This window comes from Choloepus didactylus, chromosome 25 (genome assembly GCF_015220235.1).
Source record: "Choloepus didactylus isolate mChoDid1 chromosome 25, mChoDid1.pri, whole genome shotgun sequence".
In the NCBI taxonomy this organism is placed as follows: Eukaryota; Metazoa; Chordata; class Mammalia; order Pilosa; family Megalonychidae; genus Choloepus; species Choloepus didactylus.
The window spans coordinates 410,867-431,853 of NC_051331.1; the positions used below are offsets into that span (position 1 = coordinate 410,867).

At 38.8% G+C, this 20,987-nt stretch overlaps 1 protein-coding gene across 1 annotated transcript in view; it reads left to right on the plus strand.

The window, feature by feature from the left end:
* Positions 1-20,692, plus strand: part of LOC119520178 — a 33,256-nt gene extending 12,564 nt beyond the window's left edge. Inside the window, exons 5-6 of the mRNA XM_037817895.1 lie at positions 11,920-11,975; positions 20,634-20,692. Of these exons, the coding sequence (XP_037673823.1) occupies positions 11,920-11,975; positions 20,634-20,639 (62 nt within the window). The 3' untranslated portion in view covers positions 20,640-20,692. The remainder of the gene's footprint in view (positions 1-11,919; positions 11,976-20,633) is intronic.
* The last annotated feature ends 295 nt before the right edge of the window (positions 20,693-20,987 follow it).

Consider the following 20,987-nt stretch of genomic DNA (forward strand, 5'->3'; position numbering starts at 1 on the left):
CTCTCCCTCATATTTGAAGGACAGCTTTGCTGGATACAGGATTCTTGGTTGGCAGTTTTTCTCTTTCAGTATCTTAAATATATCATGCCACTTCCTTCTTGGCTCCATGGTTTCTGCCTAGAGGTCCACACATAGTCTTATGAAGCTTCCTTTGTATGTAATGAATCGCTTTTCTCTTGCTGCTTTCAGGATTCTCTCTTTGTCTTTGACATTTGATAATCTGATTATTAAGTGTCTTGGCGTAGGCCTATTCATATCTCTTCTGTTTGGAGTACACTGTGCTTCTTGGATCTGTAATTTTATGTCTTTCATAAGAGATGGGAAATTTTCATTAATTATTTCCTCTATTATTGCTTCTGCCCCCTTTCCCTTCTCTTCTCCTTCTGGGACACCAATGATACGTACATTATGGTACTTTGTTTCATCCTTGAGTTCCTGGAGACGTTGCTCATATTTTTTCATTCTTTTCTCCATCTGTCCCTTTGCGTGTAGGCTTTCAGGTGTTTTGTTCTCCAGTTCCTGGGTCTTTTCTTCTGCCTCTTGAGATGTGCTGTTGTATGTTTCCATTGTGTCTTTCATCTCTTGTGTTGTGCCTTTCATTTCCATAGATTCTTCTAGTTGTTTCTTTTTTTTTTTTATTAAATTCAGTTTTATTGAAATACATTCACACACCATACAATCATCCATGATATACAATCCACTGTCCACAGTGTGATAACATAGTTATGCGTTCGTCACCAGAATCTATCTCTGAACATTTTCCTTACTTCAGAAAGAACCAGAACAAGAATAAAAAATAAAAGTGAAAAAAAACACCCAAATCATCCCCCCATCCCACCCCATTTGTCCTTTAGTTTTTATCCCCATTCCTTCACTCATCCATACACTAGATAAAGGGGGTGTGATCCACAAGGTCTTCACAATCACACTGTCACCCCTTGTAATCTACATTATTGTATAATTGTCTTCAGGAGTCCAGACTGCTGGGTTGGAGTTTGGTAGTTTCAGCTATTTACTTAAAGCTATTCCAATACATAAAAGCCTAAGAGGTGTTATCTATATAGTGCATAAGAATGTCCACCAGAGTGACCTCTCGACTCCATTTGGAATCTCTCAGCCACTGAAACCATTTTGTCTCATTTTGTATCCCCCTTTTGGTCAAGAAGATACTCTCAGTCCCACGATGCCGGGTCCACATTCACTCCTGGAAGTCATACTGTGTGTTGCTAGGGAGATTTACACCCCTGGGAGTTGGGTCCCACGTAGGGGGGAGGGCTAAAAAGAAAAATAACATGTCATACAATACAATATACTACTAAGGACAGCAAATAACACCACTACCAAGAATCCCGTATTACTCCCCTATATCCCCTTCTCATATACATTTAGCATTGGCGTATTGCCTTTGTTACATTTAATGGAGGTATATTATAATGTTACTGTTGACCATAAACTCCAGTTTGCTTTGATTATGTTTTTTCCTGTATACCATCCCTTTTTCAAATTTCTACATGGTTGACATTCATTTGCTTTCCCACATGCAGAAACATTTTTATATTTGTATATTTAGTAACAGTCATTGGCCACTCCAGTTTTTGCCACGTTATACAGTCCCAGTCTTTATCATCTATCTTTAACTCTGGTGTCATACATTCTCCTATCCCACCTCTTTCAGCTTTACTCACAGACATCTTTGTTCAGTGTACTTACAATACCGTGCTACCATCACACAGTATTATGCTATCTATTTCTGGATCTATGCAATCAATCCTAAACATTCTGTACTCCTTCAGCATCAGATGGCTGATCTCTGCCCTCTTTCTACCTCTTGGTCGCCTGTGTTGTCAGCTTTTAACTCCCAAAGTTTGTTCATTAATGTCTGTTCATATTAGTGAGACCATACAGAATCTGTCCTTTTGTTTCTGGCTAACTTCACTCAACATAATGTCCTCAAGGTTCATCCACATTATTACATGATCCATGTCTTTGTTCTGTCTTACAGCTGCATAATATTCCATCATGTGTATATACCACACTTTGTTTATCCACTCATCCTTTGATGGGCATTTGGGCTGTTTCCATCTCTTGGCAATTGTGAATAATGCTGCAATAAACATTGGTTTACAAATGTCTGTTTGTGTCTTAAGTTTCAGTTCCCCTGAGTATATACCCAGCAATGGAATAGCTGGGTCATATGGCAAATCTATATTTAGCTTCCTGAGGAACCTCCATACTGTCTTCCAAAGTGCCTGTACCAATCTACATTCCTACCAACAATGAATAAGTGTGCCTCTTTCTCCACATCCTCTCCAACACTTGTCATTTTCTGTTTTTTGGATAATGGCCATTCTGGTAGGTGTGAGATGATATCTCATTGTGGTTTTGATTTGCATTTCCCTGATAGCCAGTGAAGTTGAGCATTTTTTCATATGCTTTTGAGCCATTTGTATTTCCTCTTCAGAAAAATGTCTGTTCATGTCTTTTGCCCATTTTTTAATTGGATTGTTTGTCTTTCTGGTATTGAGATGCAGGATTCCTTTATATATTCGGGATATTAAACCCTTATCTGATATGTGGTTTCCAAATATCATCTCCCATTGTGTAGGTTGCCTTTTGACTTTTCTGACAAAGTCCTTTGATGTACAAAAGTGTTTAATTTTGAAGAGATCCCATTTGTCTATTTGTTCGTTGGTTGCTCGTGCCTTGGGTGTGAGGTCTAAGAAACCACCTCCTTTCACAAGATCTTTAAGATATTGCCCTACATTTTCTTCTAAGAGTTTTATGGTCTTGGTGCTAATGTTTAGGTCTTTGATCCACTTTTTATTAATTTTGGTATAAGGTGTGAGATGCACATCCTCTTTCATTCTTTTGGAAATGGATATCCAGTTCTCCAAACACCATTTATTGAAGAGGCTGCTCTTTCCCAGTTGCTTCGGCTTCACTGCCTTATCAAAGATCAGTTGTCCATAGACATGAGGGTCTACTTCTGAACACTCAATTCGATTCCATTGATCAGTATGTCTGTCCTTATGCCAGTACCATGCTGTTTTGAGCACTGTAGCTTTGTAATATGCTTCAAAGTCAGGTAGTGTGAGACCTCCCACTTCACTCCTCTTTCTCAAGACATTTTTGGCTATTCGGGGCATCTTACCCTTCCAAATAAATTTACTTATTGGTTTTTCTATTTCTGTAAAGTAAGTTGTTGGGATTTGAATTGGTATTGCATTGAATCTGTAAATCAGTTTAGGTAAAATTGCCATCTTAACTATATTTAGTCTTCCAATCCATGAACATGGTATGTTCTTCCATTTTTTCAGGTCTTGTTCAATTTCTTTTAGCAGTTTCTTATAGTTTTCTATGTAAAGGTCTTTTGTGTCCTTGGTTAAGTTTATTCCTAAATACTTGATTCTTTTGGTTGCTATTGTAAATGGGATTTTTTTCTTGATTTCTTCCTCTTGTTGCACATTACTTGTGTATAGGAACACTACAGATTTTTGCATGTTGATCTTGTAGCCTGCTAGTTTGCTGTATTCATTGACTAGTTCTAGTAGCTTTGCTGTAGATTTTTCTGGATTTCCTACATATAGAATCATGTCATCTGCAAATAGTGAAAGTTTTACTTCTTCCTCTCCAATTTGAATGCCTTTTATTTCTTTTTCTTGCCTAATTGCTCTAGCTAGAACTTCCAGCACAATGTTGAATAGCAATGGTGATAGTGGGCATCCCTGTCTTGTTCCTGATCTTAGAGGAAAAGCTTTCAGTCTCTCCCCATTGAGTGTGATGTTAGCTGTGGGTTTTTCATGTATTGGCTTTATCATATTGAAAAAGTTCCCTTCTATTCCTATCTTTTGAAGTGTTTTCATCAGGAAGGGATGTTGAATTTTGTCAAATGCCTTTTCTGCATCAATCGAGATGATCATGTGGTTCTTCTGCTTTGATTTATTGATGTGGTGTATTACATTAATTGATTTTCTTGTGTTGAACCAGCCTTGCATACCTGGAATAAATCCCACCCGGTCATGGTGTATAATTCTTTTAATGTGCTGCTGGATTCGATCTGCGAGTATTTTGTTGAGGATTTTTGCGTCTATATTCATTAAAGAAATTGGTCTATAATTTTCTTTTTTTGTAGTATCTTTGCCTGGTTTTGGTATTAGGGTGATGATGGCTTCATAGAAAGAGTTAGGTAGCTTTCCCTCTTCTTCAATTTTTTTGAAGAGATTGAGCAGGATTGGTACTAATTCGTTCTTGAATGCTTGGTAGAATTCACATGTGAAACCATCTGGTCCTGGGCTTTTCCTTTTTGGTAGCTATTGGATGACTGACTCAATCCCTTTACTTGTGATTAGTTTGTTGAGGTCATCTATTTCTTCTTGAGTTAATGTTGGTTGTTTATGCTTTTCTAGGAAGTTGTCCATTTCATCTAAGTTGTCTAGTTTATTACCATATAGTTGCTCATAGTATCTTCTGATTATCTCCTTAATTTCTGCAGGGTCGGTAGTTATATTTCCCTTCTCATTTCTGATTGCATTTATTTGCATCTTCTCTCTCTTTTTTTTTTTTGTTAGCCTAGCCAGTGGTCCATCGATTTTATTGATTTTCTCAAAGAACCAACTTCTGGTTCTGTTGATTCTCTCTATTGTTTTCCTGTTCTCCATTGCATTTATTTCTGCTCTAATCTTTGTTATTTCTTCCCTTCTGCTTGCTTTGGGGTTAGTTTGCTGTTCTTTCTCTAATTCCTCCAGGTGAGCAGTTAGCTCTTCAATTTTTGCTCTCTCTTCTCTTTTAACATAGGCATTTAGGGCAATAAATTTCCCTCTCAGCACCGCCTTTGCTACATCCCATAAGTTTTGATATGTTGTGTTTTCATTGTCATTTGCCTCGAGGTATTTACTAATTTCTCTTGTAATTTCTTCCTTTACCCACTAGTTTTCTAAGAGGGTGTTGTTTAGCCTCCATATGTTTGTGAATTTTATGACCTTCTGCCTTTTATTTATTTCCAACTTCATTCCATTGTGGTCTGAAAAAGTGTTTTGTATAATATCAATATTTTTAAATTTGTTGAGACTTGCTTTGTGACCCAACATGTGGTCTATCCTAGAGAATGTTCCATGAGTGCTTGAGAAAAAAGTGTATCCTGCTGTTGTTGGATGTACTGTTCTATAAATGTCTCTCAAGTCTACTTCGTTTATCATGCAGTTCAACATCTCTGTTTCTTTAGTGATCCTCTGTCTAGATGTTCTATCCATTGATGAGAGTGGTGTATTGAAGTCTCCAACTATTATTGTAGAGGTATCTATTTCTCCTTTCAGTGATCGCAGTGTTTGCCTCATGAATTTTGGGGCATTCTGGTTTGGTGCATAAATATTTATGACTGTTAGGTTTTCTTGATGAATTGACCCTTTTATTAATATATAGTGTCCTTCTTTGTCTCTTTTAATTGTTTCACTTTTTCAGTCTAACTTGTCTAATATTAATATAGCTACTCCCACTTTTTTCTGGTTGTTGTTTGCATGAAATATCTTTTTCCAACCTTTCACTTTCAGTCTATGTTTGTCCTTGTGTCTAAAGTGAGTTTCTTGTTGACAGCATATAGATGGGTCCTGTTTCTTAAACCATTCTGCCAGTCTGTGTCTTTTTATTGGTGAGTTTGATCCATTTACATTTAGTGTTATTACTGTAAGGGCAGTACTTTCTACTACCATTTTGTTTTTTGGAATTTATATGTCATGTCTTATTTTTTCCTCTCCTTTTACCTTTCCTGATAATCTTCATTTCTGCACTCTTCTCCAACTCTCTCTCTCCTGTCTTTTCCTGTCAGCCTGTAGCACTCCCTTTAGTATTTCTTGTAGTGCCGGTCTCTTATTCACAAACTCTCTCTGTGTCTGTTTGTCTGCAAATGTTTTAATCTCTCCCTCATTTTTGAAGGAAAGTTTTGCTGGATATAGAATTCTTGGTTGGCAGTTTTTCTCTTTCAGTATCTTAAATATGTCATGCCACTGTCTTCTTGCCTCCATAGTTTCTGCAGAGAAATCTGTTCATAGTGTTATTGACTTTCCCTTGTATGTGATGGATTGCTTTTCTCTTGCTGCTTTCAGAATCCTCTCTTTGTCTTTGACATTGGACAATCTGACCAGTAAGTGTCTTGGAGTAGGTCTATTGGGATCTATTCTATTTGGGGTACGTTGTACTTCTTGAATCTCTAATTTTCTGTCTTTTTTAAGAGTTGGGAAATTTTCAGTCAATATGTCTTCTATTACTCTTTCTGCCCCTTTTCCCCTCTCTTCTCTTTCTGGGATACCCATGACACGTATATTTGTGCATTTCATGTTGTCACTCAGCTCCCTAAGACCCTGCTCATATTTTTCCGTTTTTTTTCACCATCTGTTCTTTTGTGTGTATGAATTCGAATGACCTGTCTTCCAGTTCACTAATCCTTTCTTCTGCCTGTTGAAATCTACTGTTGTGTCCCTCCATTGTGTTTTTCATCTCCTCCATTGTGGCCTTCATTCCCATGAGTTCTGCCATTTGTTTTTTTAAGTTTATGAATTCTTCTTTATGGTCAGCCAGTGTCTTCTTTATATCCTTCAGCTCTTTTGCTATATCTTCCTTCATTTCATCAAATTTATTTAACATTAGTTCCATCCACTCCTGTGTCTCAGCTGAGCTATTAGTTTGTTCCTTTGGCTGGTCCATGTTTTCATGTTCCCTGGTATGGCTTGTTGTCTTAAGTTGTCTAGGCATCTGATTCTCTTGATTAGTTTATTTTGGAGCTTGTGTTTTGTCTTTTACCTAGTGGTTTTCTTGTTGGTTGGCTTTGTTTCCTGGCCTCTGTTATTCAGTTCAACTTATTCTAGACCTCTAACTTAGGTTCTATTTAGTTGATCAGAATTTTTCCCCTCTTGTTTTTTTCTGTTTCTTGCTCTGCCTCTATGTAACCTTTTTGTGAGTGGGTCTCCTCAGATATGGTCGACCCTAGTCAGATTTCCCCAGTCTAGTGAGGCCCAGGTCTCATTGGGGGGGGAGTACAGAGTTTTCCTGAGAATGAGACCCTCCCATGAGGCCTTTAGAATTGGTGCTTTTCCCTTCCTGTCCAGCAGGTGGCGCTGGCCAGCCCACAGCTCCCCCACCAGTGTAGGGAGGTGTGGAGCCTTTAGTTCTCCTGGTGACTCTGATCCTGTCAGGGGCGTGGCTGACTGAAGCTGGAATGTGAATTCCAGCCCCTGGGGTCTGAATTCCCAGAAGGAGGACTGCCAGTTGAGCTGGGCCTCCCTCCACTCTCCCAATCCTCAGAACTCCAGTTGTGTCTCAGGGGCACTATTCCCTTCTCCCCTCTCCTCTTTGGGGCCTCTCCAGGTAGAGTCCTTGGTCAGCCTGAGTTGCCAATTAAAGATGGGGGTGGAGGCCTTCAGTAGTGAATACGGAATTCAAAGACACTGTGTGTACTCTGTCTCCTCTCAAGCCCAGCCTAGTCCCTCAACCTGGGCTTTCCGATAGAAAATAACCACATATATTACTTTTAGATTAAAAAAAAAAAAAAAAAAAGTAGAAAAGAAATCAAGAAAAAGAAAAAAGGAAAAAAAAAAAGAAAAAGAGTCTCTTTTAAATGTCTTTCCCCAGCCTGGAAGTTTTGTCAATGTCAGAATAGAGCATTTAAAGGTATGCTTTGGGCTATTGTCTGATAATTACTCTCCAACTGCTTCAGTTCCACCCCTGCCGGGGGCTATTGAAATGCAAAAAGATAAGGGATCAGTGAGAAGCCAGAAGGGAGGAAATGTAAGGGGGGAAAAAAAATGGCTTTTTTGGTGTCTGGGAATGGGTGCCCGCTTTTACGTGCCCCCACTTCTTGGATCCCAGCCCTTCTTTAGCACCCCAGCTCCCAAAGTTAGTCAATTAATTTGTTAATTAATTCTGCAGTTGAGGCTGGGTTGAGCCTCCCTTCTTGCCCTCAGCAGATTGCTGTTTTTTGGGTTTTTTTTTTTTCCCCTCCTTTCAGGGAGCCGGCAGCAAGACAGTCTGTGAGGTCTGGGTGGGGAGGGGCGCCAGACCCCTGGTCCGGGGAACTTACAGTGTTCGCTGCGATCTCAGCTTTTCCTCCAATTCCAAACTTGTGTCCAATGTGTGACTGGTTACTGGAGACCCCGAAAACACTGTTTCATATAGTTCTTGGGTAATTGCCAGCTGCTCTAGGGGAGAGACGAAATTCTGCTCCTCACCACTCCGCCATCTTGACTGCTAACCTCTAGTTGTTTTTTTTTTGAACTTTTGATGTCTGCTGTATACATGTCCAGTGCTTCCTTTACAGCCTCTATCTCTTTTGCAATATCTTCTCTAAACTTTTTGAACTGATTTAGCATTAGTTGTTTAAATTCCTGTATCTCAGTTGAAGTATACGTTTGTTCCTTTGACTGGGCCATAACTTTGTTTTCCTTAGTGTGGGTTTTAATTTTCTGTTGTCTAGGCATGGTTTACTTGGTTATCCAAATCAGGTTTTCCCAGACCAGAACAGGCTCAGGTCCCAGAGGGAAGAAATATTCAGTATCTGGTTTCCCTTTGGGTGTGTCTTAGAAAATTGTTCCACCCTTTGATGCCTCAGGTCACTGTGCTTTTCTGCCCAGCAGATGGCACCTGTCAGCCTATAATTCTTTACTGGTGTGAGGAGGTATGGCTGTGTTCCCCCAGGCTCTGGGGTCTGGTTCTGAATGGAAAGGGCCCCACCCCTTTCCTCCTAGAGAAGACAGACCCCCCAGGTGGATGTCATTAGCATTTCAATGGTCTCGCTCTCTGCTTGTGCTCTCTCTGCCCTTCCCCGAGTCACAGCCTTGGAAACTGAAAATGACTGGGGCTTTCTCCACTGAGCCAAAAAAGAAACAGTCCCCTTCAGACCCAGTCCAAGGCGACCCTCCGGCTCTCCCAGGTCAGTCGTCACCCAAAGCCTCTGGCTGTTTTTTGGGGATTCGTACCTGTAGTGAGCAGTTCACACTCGCTACTTAAAACCCCAGTTGGATCTCAGCTGACCTGTATTCGCTTGCTGGGAGAGAGCTTCTCTCTGGCACCACGAGGCTCCGCAGCTCAGGCTATGGGGGAGGGGGTCTCCCGACCTGGTTCCGCAGGTTTTACTTACAGATTTTATGCTGTGTTCTCGGGCATTCCTCCCAATTCAGGTTGGTGTATGATGAGTGGATGGTCTCTTTTGCCCCCCGCAGTTATTCTGGATTATTTACTAGTTGTTTCTGGTTTTTCGTAGTTGTTCCAGGGGGACTACTTAGCTTCCACTCCTCTCTATGCCGCCATCTTGCCCGAGTCCCTAGTATAACATTTTAGGCTTAATCCATACCAAACCGATAGCACAATGAAAGCCCTTTGTGACAAACCCAAATTATCAAAGATGAAGATAGAAATGAGGGAAGAAAGGAAAAACACCTCAAACCAGTCTCGGTTCACATCATCCATTGTCTTTTCTGGTCAGGCATCTATTCATTTTATTGTGAATTTCTGTATTTAAGCAAATATGTATATTCTTCTTAAGCCTGTCATATTTGAAGACAGTGGTATAACCATTTGATAGAATGTTCCTCAATGTGTATTTATTCACTGTTTCCTCTAGGTAATTTGGAGTTTTTGGATTTCCAGATGTATGTCCTAAAAGTATTAATCCATCAGGTGATTATTTCTTGATGTGTTCTCTGGTTTTCATTTCATTTTAGCTAGTGTTTAAGTTAAAGTAAATTGAAAGCCAGCACACACATACCAAGAAAGAAAAATCTAACACATATTTCTAATTGAAGAAATTAATAGTTTAAGAAATCATGTTACCTCCAGTAACTACTTGCCTTCAGCACACGGCTCCTGGCTTGCATTAAACTTGTATCTTCAGGGCATTTCATGAAAAACTTTTGTCATATTGTAAACAGTAGTGTTAATTCAGGGCATAGATTTTCATTCCGGTCATGTCTTTTGGTGCAAATTGCTGTTACTTATTTTCCTGTTGTCTCTTTTAGGTAGATATATTAACACTGGTGCATTTCCCACTTTTGCAGCGTCAGATACGGATTTCTCTGGTGAACGTGATGTGTAGAGTCTGCTGTGGTCAACAGCAACATGTAAACATTCTTTCTGTCACCCCCAGGAAGATTTCCTTACCCATCAGCCGCCAGGTAAACATTGGAAAAACCAGCACAAAGACACCTCCTGAAGAAAACTTCAATTTCGCTAGAACCTGTGAAGCAAACAGAGGCAGGCCAGTTCACAAACGGGCTGAGATTTCAGTCTTCCTGGAAATGGGCATTCTCCCATGTCCTGCCCCTCCCCCCACATACCTCACAATGAGTACTGGGTTTCTGAGAGACAGGCCTCCCGTACAGTGTGTATCTTTCTGGCTTCTGAAAAGGGGAAGGGAACCAAACCTGGGTAGAAATTGGTATAAGGAATTGTGGCCCCTTGTCTTTGAAGTAACTGTGTCAGCATGCTTTTGCAGCCAACAGGATCACCTACATCCCTGAGTTATGTTGAGAATTTGGCTCTCCCAGATATCCCAGGGGCTTCCTGGCATGTTTGGCTGCTTGGGGCTTTAACACCAATACCCTTGGCCATGTTTTGGGCCATGTTTCTTTTCATTTTCACAGCAGCAAATCTGTAGATTTGAGGATGGGCGCTTAGCATCCCCGGTTCACAGTGTGACCGGGGCCCATGATGGGGCTCGGGCATGCACATTCCAAGAAATCGCTTGGTCTCCAGGAAGCTGTGGGGCACCTGGATGAGTCGTGCCACTCAACAAGTTATATTTGATAGGAGGTTTGTTTCTCCTGTTGTGTGATCGCCTTGATTTCTTGGTGTATTTTGTGCCTGCCCGGGATGTGTGTAATGGCATAAATCCTGAGACACTTTCAGGGCAGTCCACAGATGCAGGACCGAAATGGTGATGATTGTTTCTTGTTAGCTTTCAGTGTGTAGGAGGCTAAATTTGAGAGAGGAGAGGGAACTTTCCGAAGGCAGGGATGGTGTAGTCAAGTGAATATTGTTTGAACCTCGGTCCAAGAATTCCCATAGCACTTCTGGATTCTCTGCCTGGGTGGGAAGACTCCCTAGTCCCTGATGGTTCGAGGGCTCCCCTGGAAACTGTGAAAATCCTCCCTTCCTGCCCCTTAAAGATGGTGCTAACCTTGGGAGTCTGCATCCCCTTATTGGGCACAATGTTTGTACAGCCTCGAAGTGAAATTTAGTAGCAGTGCAAGTTCCAAGAAGACTTCCCTGTCCTGTCTTATCCCACTGTGCTCATGCCAAAGAGAGTAGCTTCGGGTGGCACTTCTCCTGCCCAATCTTCCCACATCCTCTTAAGTCAGGTTCTTGGAAGTGCACCCTGCTCTGACATTCTCCCTTCAAGACGAGGGGAACCACTGCCTGTGAAATGGATTGATTTTATTTTTTTACACCATATTCACATTTGTTTTATTTTCTGTTGTTAGGAAATGTTTTTTTCTAGCCCATTGAAATCAGTGCTGAAGCAAAATGGGTCAATCTTTCTGTAGGGTTGTAGCATTTATTTAAGATGAAACACATTCCCTTACATATTCACAGAGATGTTGCCACATTAGGGAATTAACTTTGGTGTATGGCTAGTATAACATTTTAGGCTTAATCCATACCAGACCGATAGCACAATGAAAGCCCTTTGTAACAAAGAATTCCAAATTATCAAAGATGAAGGTAGAAATGAGGGAAGAAAGGAAAAACACCTCAAACCAGTCTCGGTTCACATCATCCATTGTCTTTTCTGATCAGGTATCTATTCATCTTATTGTGAATTTCTGTATTTAAGCAAATATATATATTCTTCTTAAGCTTGTCATATTTGAAGACAGCGGTTTAACCATTTGATAGAATGTTCCTCAATGTGTATTTATTCACTGTTTCCTCTAGGTAATTTGGAGTTTTTGGATTTCCAGATGTATGTCCTAAAAGTATTACTCCATCAGGTGATTATTTCTTGATGATTTTTCCAGTTTTTGTTTCATTTTAGCTAATGCTTAAGTTAAAGTAAATTGAAAGCCAACACACACACACCAAGAAAAAAAAGTCTAACACATATTTCTAATTGAAGAAATCAGTAGTTTAAGAAATCATGTTACCTCCAGTAACTACTTTCCTTCAGCACACGGCTCCTGGCTTGCATTAAACTTGTATCTTCAGGGCATTTCATGAACAACTTTTGTCATATTGTAAACAGTAGTGTTAATTCAGGCCATATGTTTTCATTCCGGTCATGTCTTTTGGTGTAAATTGGTGTTATTTTTTTTTTTTTTTTGAAAAATATCTTTTTTTTTTAAAGTCAGTTTTATTGAAATACATTCACACACCATACAATCATCCATGATATACAATCCACTGTCCACAGTATGATAACATAGTTGTGCGTTCATCACCACAATCTATCTCTGAACATTTTCCTTACATCAGAAAGAACCAGAACAAGAATAAAAAATAAAAGTGAATAAAGAACACCCAAATCATCCCCCCATCCCACCCCATTTGTCCTTTAGTTTTTATCCCCATTCCTCCACTCTCCATACACTAGATAAAGGGGGTGTGATCCACAAGGTCTTCACAATCACGCTGTCACCCCTTGTAATCTACATTATTATAGAATTGTCTTCAGGAGTCCAGACTGCTGGGTTGGAGTTTGGTAATTTCAGGTATTTACTTCTAGCTATTCCAATACATTAAAGCCTAAGAGGTGTTATCTATATAGTGCATAAGAATTTCCACCAGAGTGACCTCTCAGCTCCATTTGAAATCTCTCAGCCACTGAAACTATTTCATCTCATTTTGCATCCCCCTTTTGGTCAAGAAGATACTCTCAGTCCCACGATGCAGGGTCCACATTCATCCCCGGGAGTCATAATCTGCATTGTCAGGGAGATTTACACCCCTGGGAGTCGGGTCCCAGGTAGGGGGGAGGGCAGCGAGTTCACCTGTCGAGATGGCTCAGTTAGAGAGAGAGAGGGCCACATCTGAGCAACAAAGAGGTACTCAGGGGGAGACTCTTAGGCATCATTACATACAACTTTAGACTCTCCTTTGTGGAAATGAGCTTCATAAGGGCAAGTCCCATGCTCGAGGGCTCAGCACATCAAACCGCCAGTCCCAATGTTTGTGACAACATCAACAGCAGTCCAGGTGAGGATGTCCAACACATCTGCACCTTCCCCCAGATCCTCGGGGTTGGGGAGGGGTGGCTGTAAATATGTTTTTATTATCTGCCCAAATTACTCTAGGATGTGTCACTATTTCACTCCAGCCTATAGTAACCTACCGTATCTCACTTCCTATTCAAAGTTCCATGCAATTGTGGTGTTTGAACAAATCGACTGTAGAGTTGTACCGTTTAGAAAATTTAGATCCTGTACCAAATAGATATCTATTCCCTTGGTCTCATATGAAAGTTGAAGTTTTAAAACACAGTCAGTTTCAGCCTTTATCCTTTGGCTTGTCTTGCCCTGGTCTTAACCAGACCTGCTTCATTCATATCACTAATTGAAGTCTGGGCTCTTTTTCAGCTTTTTTTTTTTTTTTTTTTTTTTGACAGTGGATGTATGCACTGATACTGACATTCATATCAGCCGAGCTCTAGCTCTGAGTTTCAGGTGTCTCAGAGATATGCCTTGTTCCAGAGACCAATCAGGTTATACGCTAGGGGATCAGCATCTCAAATTTTAGAGATAGGCCTTACAATTCAGGGATAGAGTTAACTGCTGTAAGAGCTTACAATCTAGGGACTATTACAATTATTGTGTCCACGTTAGGCTATGTTCTAAGATTCAATTCGGAGTTTACACATTGTAGTTAGTCCATATGGGTGAGGCATTAAATTGTTTGCCTTTATTTCTGGTGTACTTCACTCAAATACTGGGTACAGGATCCATTCACCTCATTGTGTATCTCACAGCTTCACTCCTTCTCATAGTTGCTCAAAGTTCCACTGTATGCGTACACCACAGTGCATCATTCCATTCTTCAGTCAGTTAGGTCATCTGCACCCTTTGCAAATCATGATTACCTACTTCATGATCACCAGTTTGCAAATGTCCATTCTTGTCTCTGCTCTCAGATCTTCAAATGACATACCCCATAATGAAGTTGCAGGAACTTATTGTCTCCATATACTTAACTTTTTGTGGAACAACCACACTGACATTCAGAAAGGCTACACCATTCTACCTGCTCATCAACAGTAGATAGGTACATCCCTCTCACCATGTTTTCTCCAACACTTTTACTCCCATATATATATTTTCCTACAATTTTATAGAGTTATTTTCACATACCATACATTTATCCAGAGTGTACAATCGGTTGTTCATGGTCTCATCATAAAGTTGTACATTTATCACCACAATCAGCACTTGAACATATTGATTACTAAAAGAAAAATTGCCTTTTTTAGCAATAAAAAAATGATAAAAAGAAAAATAACATGTCTTACAATACAATAGTAAGGACAGCAAATAACACCACTACCAAGAATCCCATATTCCTAACCTATATCCCCCTCTCATGTACATTTAGCATTGGCATATTCCCTTTGTTACATTTAATGGATGTATATTACAATGTTACTGTTGACCATAAACTTCAGCTTGCTTGATGTTTTATGCCGAATACCATCCCTTTTTCAACTCTCTACATGGTTGACATTCATTTGCTTTCCTACATGCAAAAACATTTTTATATTTGTGTAATTAGTAACAGTCATTGGCCACTCCAGTTTTTGCCATGTTATACAGTCCCAGTCTTTATCATCTATCTTTACCTCTGGTGTCATACATTCTCCTATCCCACCTTTTTCAGCTTTACTCACAGACATCTTTGTTGAATGTATTTACAATACTGTGATACCATCACACAGTATTATGCTATCTATTTCTGGATCTATATAATCAATCCTAAACATTCTGTAGTCCTTCAGCATCAAATGGCTGGTCTCTGCCCTCTTTCTATCTCCTGGTCACCTGTGTTACCAGCTTTTAACTCCCAAAGTTTGTTCATTAATGTCTGTTCATATTAGTGAGACCATACAGAATCTGTCCTTTTGTTTCTGGCTAACTTCACTCAACATAATGTCCTCAAGGTTCATCCACATTATTAGATGATCCATGTCGTTGTTCTGTCTTACAGCTGCATAATACTCCGTCATGTGTATATACCACAGTTTCTTTATCCACTTGTCCATTGATGGACATTTGGGCTGTTTCCATCTCTTGGCAATTGTGAATAATGCTGCAATAAACATCGGTTTACAAATGTCTGTTTGTGTCTTAAGTTTCAGTTCCTCTGAGTATATACTTAGCAATGGAATAGCTGGGTCACATGGCAAATCTATACTTAGCTTCCTGAGGAAACTCCACACTGTCTTCCAGAGTGGTTGCACCATTCTACATTCCCACCAGCAATGAATAAGTGTGCCTCTTTCTCCACATTCTCTCCAGCACTTGAAATTTTCTGTTTTATTTTTTTTTGTATAATGTCCATTCTGGTAAGTGTGAGATGATATCTCATTGTGGTTTTGATTTGCATTTCCCTAATAGCCAGGGAAGTTGAGCATTTTTCATGTATTTTTGAGCCATTTGTATTTCCTATTCAGAAAAGTGTCTGTCCATGGTTTTTGCCCATTTTTTAATTGGGATTTTTGTCTTTCTGTTGTGTTATAGGATTGCTTCATATATTCTGGAAATGAAACCCTTATCTGCTATGTGGTTTCCAAATATTGTCTTCCATGGAGTGGGCTGCCTTTTTACTTTTCTACTGTGATGTACAAAAGTGTTTGATTTTGAGGAGATCCCATTTGTCTATTTGTTCTTTGGTGCTCATACTTTGGTTGTAAAGTCTAGGAAACTACCTCCTATCACAAGATCTTTAAGACACTACCGTATGTTTTCTTCTAAGGGTCTTATGGTATTAGCACTTATGTTTAGGTCTTTGATCTAATTGGAGTTAATTTTTGTATAAGGAGTGAGGTAGGAGTCATCTTTAATTCTTTTGGAAATGGGTATCCAGTTCTCCAAACACCATTTATTGAAGAGGCTTCTCTGTCCCAGTTGCTTTTGCTTGACCACCTTATCAATGATCAATTGTCTGTAAATGTGAGTCTATTTCTAAACACTCAGTTTTATTCCAATGGTTGGTATCTCTGTCCTTATGCCATTACCATGTTGTTTTGAGCTCTGTAGCTTTGTATTGTGTTTCAAAGTCAGGTAGTGTGAGACTTCCCACTTCTTTCCTCTTTCTCAAGATACTTTTGTCTATTCAGAGCACCTTGCCCTTGCAAATAAATTTGGTTATTGGTTTTTCTACTTCTGCAAAGTAAGTTCTTGGGATTTTAATTGTCATTGCCTTGAATGTATAAATTGGTTTAGGTAGAGTTGACATCTTAATTATATTTAGTCTTCCAATCCATGAACATGGTATGTTCTTCCATTTTTTAGGTCCTGTTCAAATTATTTTAGCAGTTTCTTGTAGTTTTCTTTATATAGATCTTTTGTGGCCTTTGGTACATTTATTGCTAAATACTTAATTCTTTTTGTTGCTATGGTAAATGGATTTTTAAAATTTCTTCTTCTTGCTGCACATTACTTGTGTATAAGAACACTAAAGTTTTTTTGTGTTGATCTCTTAGCTTGCCTCTTTGCTGTATTCATCAGTTAGCTCTAATAGCTTTACTGTAGATTTTTCTGGATTTTCTACATACAGAATTATGTCATCTTCAAAGAGTGAAATCTTACTTCTTCCTCTCCAATTTGGATGCCTTTTATTTCTTTTTCTTGCTTAATTGCTCTAGCTAGAACTTCCAGCACAATGTTGCATAACAATAATGACAGTGGACATCCCTGTCTTGTTTCTGATCTTAGAGGGAAAACTGTCAGTCCCTCCCCATTGAGTATGGTGTTAACTGTTGGTTTTTCATATATTGCCTTTATCTTATTGAGAAAATTCCCTTTTATTCCTATCCTTTGAAGTGTTTTCGTCAACAAAGGATGTTGAATTTTGTCAAATTCCTTTTCTACATTGAGATGACGTGTTTCTTTTGCTTTGATTTATTGATGTGGTGTATTATATTAATTGATTTTCCTGTGTTGAACCAGCCTTGCATACCTGGAATAAATCCCACTGATCATGCTGTAAAATTCTTTTAATGTGCTGCTGGATTGGATTTGCAAGTATTTTGTGAATGATGTTTGCATCTATATTCACTAAAGAGATTGGTCTATAATTTCCTTTTATTTTTTTTGTGGTATCTTTGTCTGATTTTGGTATTAGGGTGATATTGTCTTCATAGAATGAGTTGGGTAGCTTTCCCTCCTCTTCAATTTTTTTGAAGAATTTGAGCAGGATTGGTATTAATTCTTTCTTGAATGCTTGGTAGAATTCACATGTGAAGTCATCTGGTCCTGGGCTTTTCTTTTTTGGGAGCTTTTTGATGACTGACTCAATCTCAGTCTCTTTACTTATGATTGGTTTGTTGAGGTTGTCTATTTCTTCTAGGGTCAATGTTAGTTGTTTATGCTTTTCTAGGAAGTTGTCCATTTTGTGTATGCTGTCCAGTTTACTAGAATATAGTTGCTCATGGTATCTTCTAATTATCGCTTTTATATCTGCAGGGTCAGAAGTTATGTTTTGTTTCCCATTTCTGATTGCATATATTTGCATCTGTCCTCTCTCTCTCTCTCTCTCTCTCTTTCTCTCTCTCTCTCTCTCTCTCTCTCTCTCTCTGTTAGCCTAGCCAGTGGTCCATCAACTTTATTGATTTTCTCAAAGAACCAGCTTCTGCTTTTGTAGATTCTCTTTATTACTTTCCTGTACTCAGTTTCATTTATTCCTGCTCTAATCTGTTATTTCTTTCCTTCTGTTTGCTGTGGGGTTAACTTGCTGCTCTTTCTATAGTTCCTCCGGGTGGACAGTTAATTCCTCAGTTTTTGCTCTCTCTTCTCTTTCAATATAGGCATTTAGGGCAATAAATTTCCCTCTCAACACTGCTTTTGCTGCATCCTATAAGTTTTGATATATTGTGTTTTCATTGTCATTTGCCTTGAAGTATTTACTAATTTCTCTTGTAATTTCTTCCTTTACCCACTGGTTTTCTAATAGTGTGTTGTTTAGTCTCCATATATTTGTGAATTTTGTGATCTTCTGCCTTTTATTTATTTCCAACTGTATTCCATTATGATCTGAGATAGTGTTTTCTACAATATCAATATTTTTAAATTTGTTGAGACTTGCTTTGTGACCCAGCATGAGGTTTATCCTAGAGAAAGTTCCATAGGCACTTGTGAAAAGCATGTATCCTGCTTTTGTGGGGTGTAGTATTCTATAAATGTTTGTCAAGGCTTGTTCATTTATCATACAATTCAACATTTCTGTTTCCTTGTTGATTCTGTGTCTGGATGTTCTATCCTTTGATGAGAGTGGTGTATTGAAATCTCCAACTATTATTGTGGAGTTACTGAGTTCTCTTTTCAGTGTTCTCAGTGTTAGCCTTATGAATTTTGGGGCACTCTGGCTTGGTGCATAAATATTTATGATACTTATATTTTCTTGATGAATTGACCCTTTTATTAATATATAGTGTCCTTCTTTGTCTCTTTTAATTGTTTTACTTTTGAAGTCTAATTTGTCTGATATTCATATGACTACTCCCCCTTTTTTTTCTGGTTGCTGTTTGCATGAAATATCTTTTTCCAACCTTTCACTTTCAGCCTATTTTTTCTTTGTGTCTAAGGTGAGTTTCTTGTAGACAGCATATAATATGGATCCTGTTTTTTAATCCATTCTGTCAGTCTGTGTCTTTTTATTGGGCAGTTTAATCCATTAACATTTAGTGTTAGTATTATAAGGGCAGTACTTTCTTCTATCATTTTGTCTTTTGGATTTTACATGTCAAGTCTTATTTTTTCTTCTATCTCTCTTTTTACCCTTCCTGGTAATTTTCATTTCCTACACTCTTCTCCAAACCTCTTTCTCCTGTCTTTTCTTATGAGCCTGTAGCACTCCCTTTAGTATTTCTTGTAGTGCCAGTCTCTTATTAAACTCTCTCAGTGTCTGTTTGTCTGAAAATATTTAATCTCCCCCTCATTTTTTTTTATTTCTAAGATATTTGTCATTTGCAGTGTTCTTCATTTGTTCTTTTTTTCTTTTTTATTGTGATTGTTCACATAACATACAATTATCCAAAGATCCAAATTGTACAGCCAATTCCCCCAGTATCATCATACAGCTGTGCATCCATCACCACAATTAATTTTTATTCAATTTTTAGAACATTTTCATTACTCCAGAAAAGAAATAAAGACAAAGAAGAAAAAGAAAAAAAGGAAACTCACATACTCCCATATCTCTAACCAACCCCTTCCACTGTTGACTCACAGTATTGGTGTAGTACATTTCTTACTGTTTATGAAAGAACATTGAAATACTACTCACTGTAGTATATAGTTTGCAATAGGTAAATATTTTTCCTATATACCCCTCTATTAATAACTTCTAGTTGTAGTGTCATACATTTTTTCTGGTTCATGAAGGAGATTTCTAATATTTGTACAGTTAATCTTGGACATTGCCCACCACAATGTTTACTGTTATTTACAGTACCATCTTTCAATCTCCAACTTTCTTTCTGGTGGCAAAAATAACTCTGAGCTTCCCCTTTCCATCACAGTCACACACCATTCAGCATTGTTAGTTATTCTCACAATGTGCTACTGTCAGCTCTGTTCATTTCCAAATATTTAAGTTCATCCTAGTTGAACATTCTATTCATACTAAGCAACCATTCCCCCATTCTTTAGCCTCATTCTATATCTTGGTAAATTATATTTCATGTCTATGAGTTTACATATTATAATTAGTTCCTATCAGTGAGACCCTGTAATATTTGCCCTTATGTGTCTGGCTAATTTCACTCAGTATATTGCCCTCAATGTTTCATAATCAACCCATTTTTTTAAGATGGCTTTGTTCACATACCATCCATTCCATCCTGAATAATCAATGGTCCCCTGTATATTCATATATTTTCCTGTGACTATACTTATTGATTTATCTCTCAGTGCTATCTTAGCTCTGCTATTGCCTGAGCCCAAATTGAAAGTCTTTGAGGCTTTCTGTAATGGGCTTCTTAGAATAACTATTTTAGAAAAAGAGAAAAAATTGAAAAAATTGAAAAGTAAAAGAAAAAGAAGGGACCAGTATGAACTATTTCCAGTCCTTGCAGATCTGATGGGATATGGAAATGCTAAAAGACACATTGTTGAGGGGCAATTAAGAAACAATCAAGAAAGCAGAGAAACCAGCTTTTCAAATAAGGGCCCTTGCCTCCTAGATTTGCATATGTGCCTCATTTGGTTTGAGCCCTGTCCTACTCCATATTATGTTCACCCATACTCCAAAAAAGTTTGTTTTTATTTTATTTTATTTTATTTATTTATTTGCTGTTTTTGCTAGCCCTACGTACTCTCTGCTGGGCTGACTGCTCCCAGATTTTCCAGTGTCTGGTCTCAGTTTATCTTTGGTTGGAGTTTTTGTCCCTGAGTCTCAGTATGATAATCAGTGGTGTGACTGCAGTTCTCCCTCCTGGTTCCCAGAACTGATGGCCCCTCCTTCCATGGGATTTTGCCTGGCAAGGAGGAACACTGGCCCCCAGCCACAAAAACTTACAGATTTCACTGATCTCTGCTGTTCCATGCATTTGTGAGTGTTGAATGAAGAATGTCCAAACTCAAATTCCTCTGTGGTGTCCAGTCCACACAGTTTCTGGCTTTCTACCAACTGCCCTGGAGGAGTTACTAAATCCCACACCTCACCACTCCACCATCTTGCCCTTCCCAGAACTGATTTTAATGCTATGATTCTTAGCTACCCTGAGTCTATACCCTCCTCCTCCAGTCCTAGGAGACATTTGATGGAACTCACTAGATTCTCTATTAATGACTGATCTC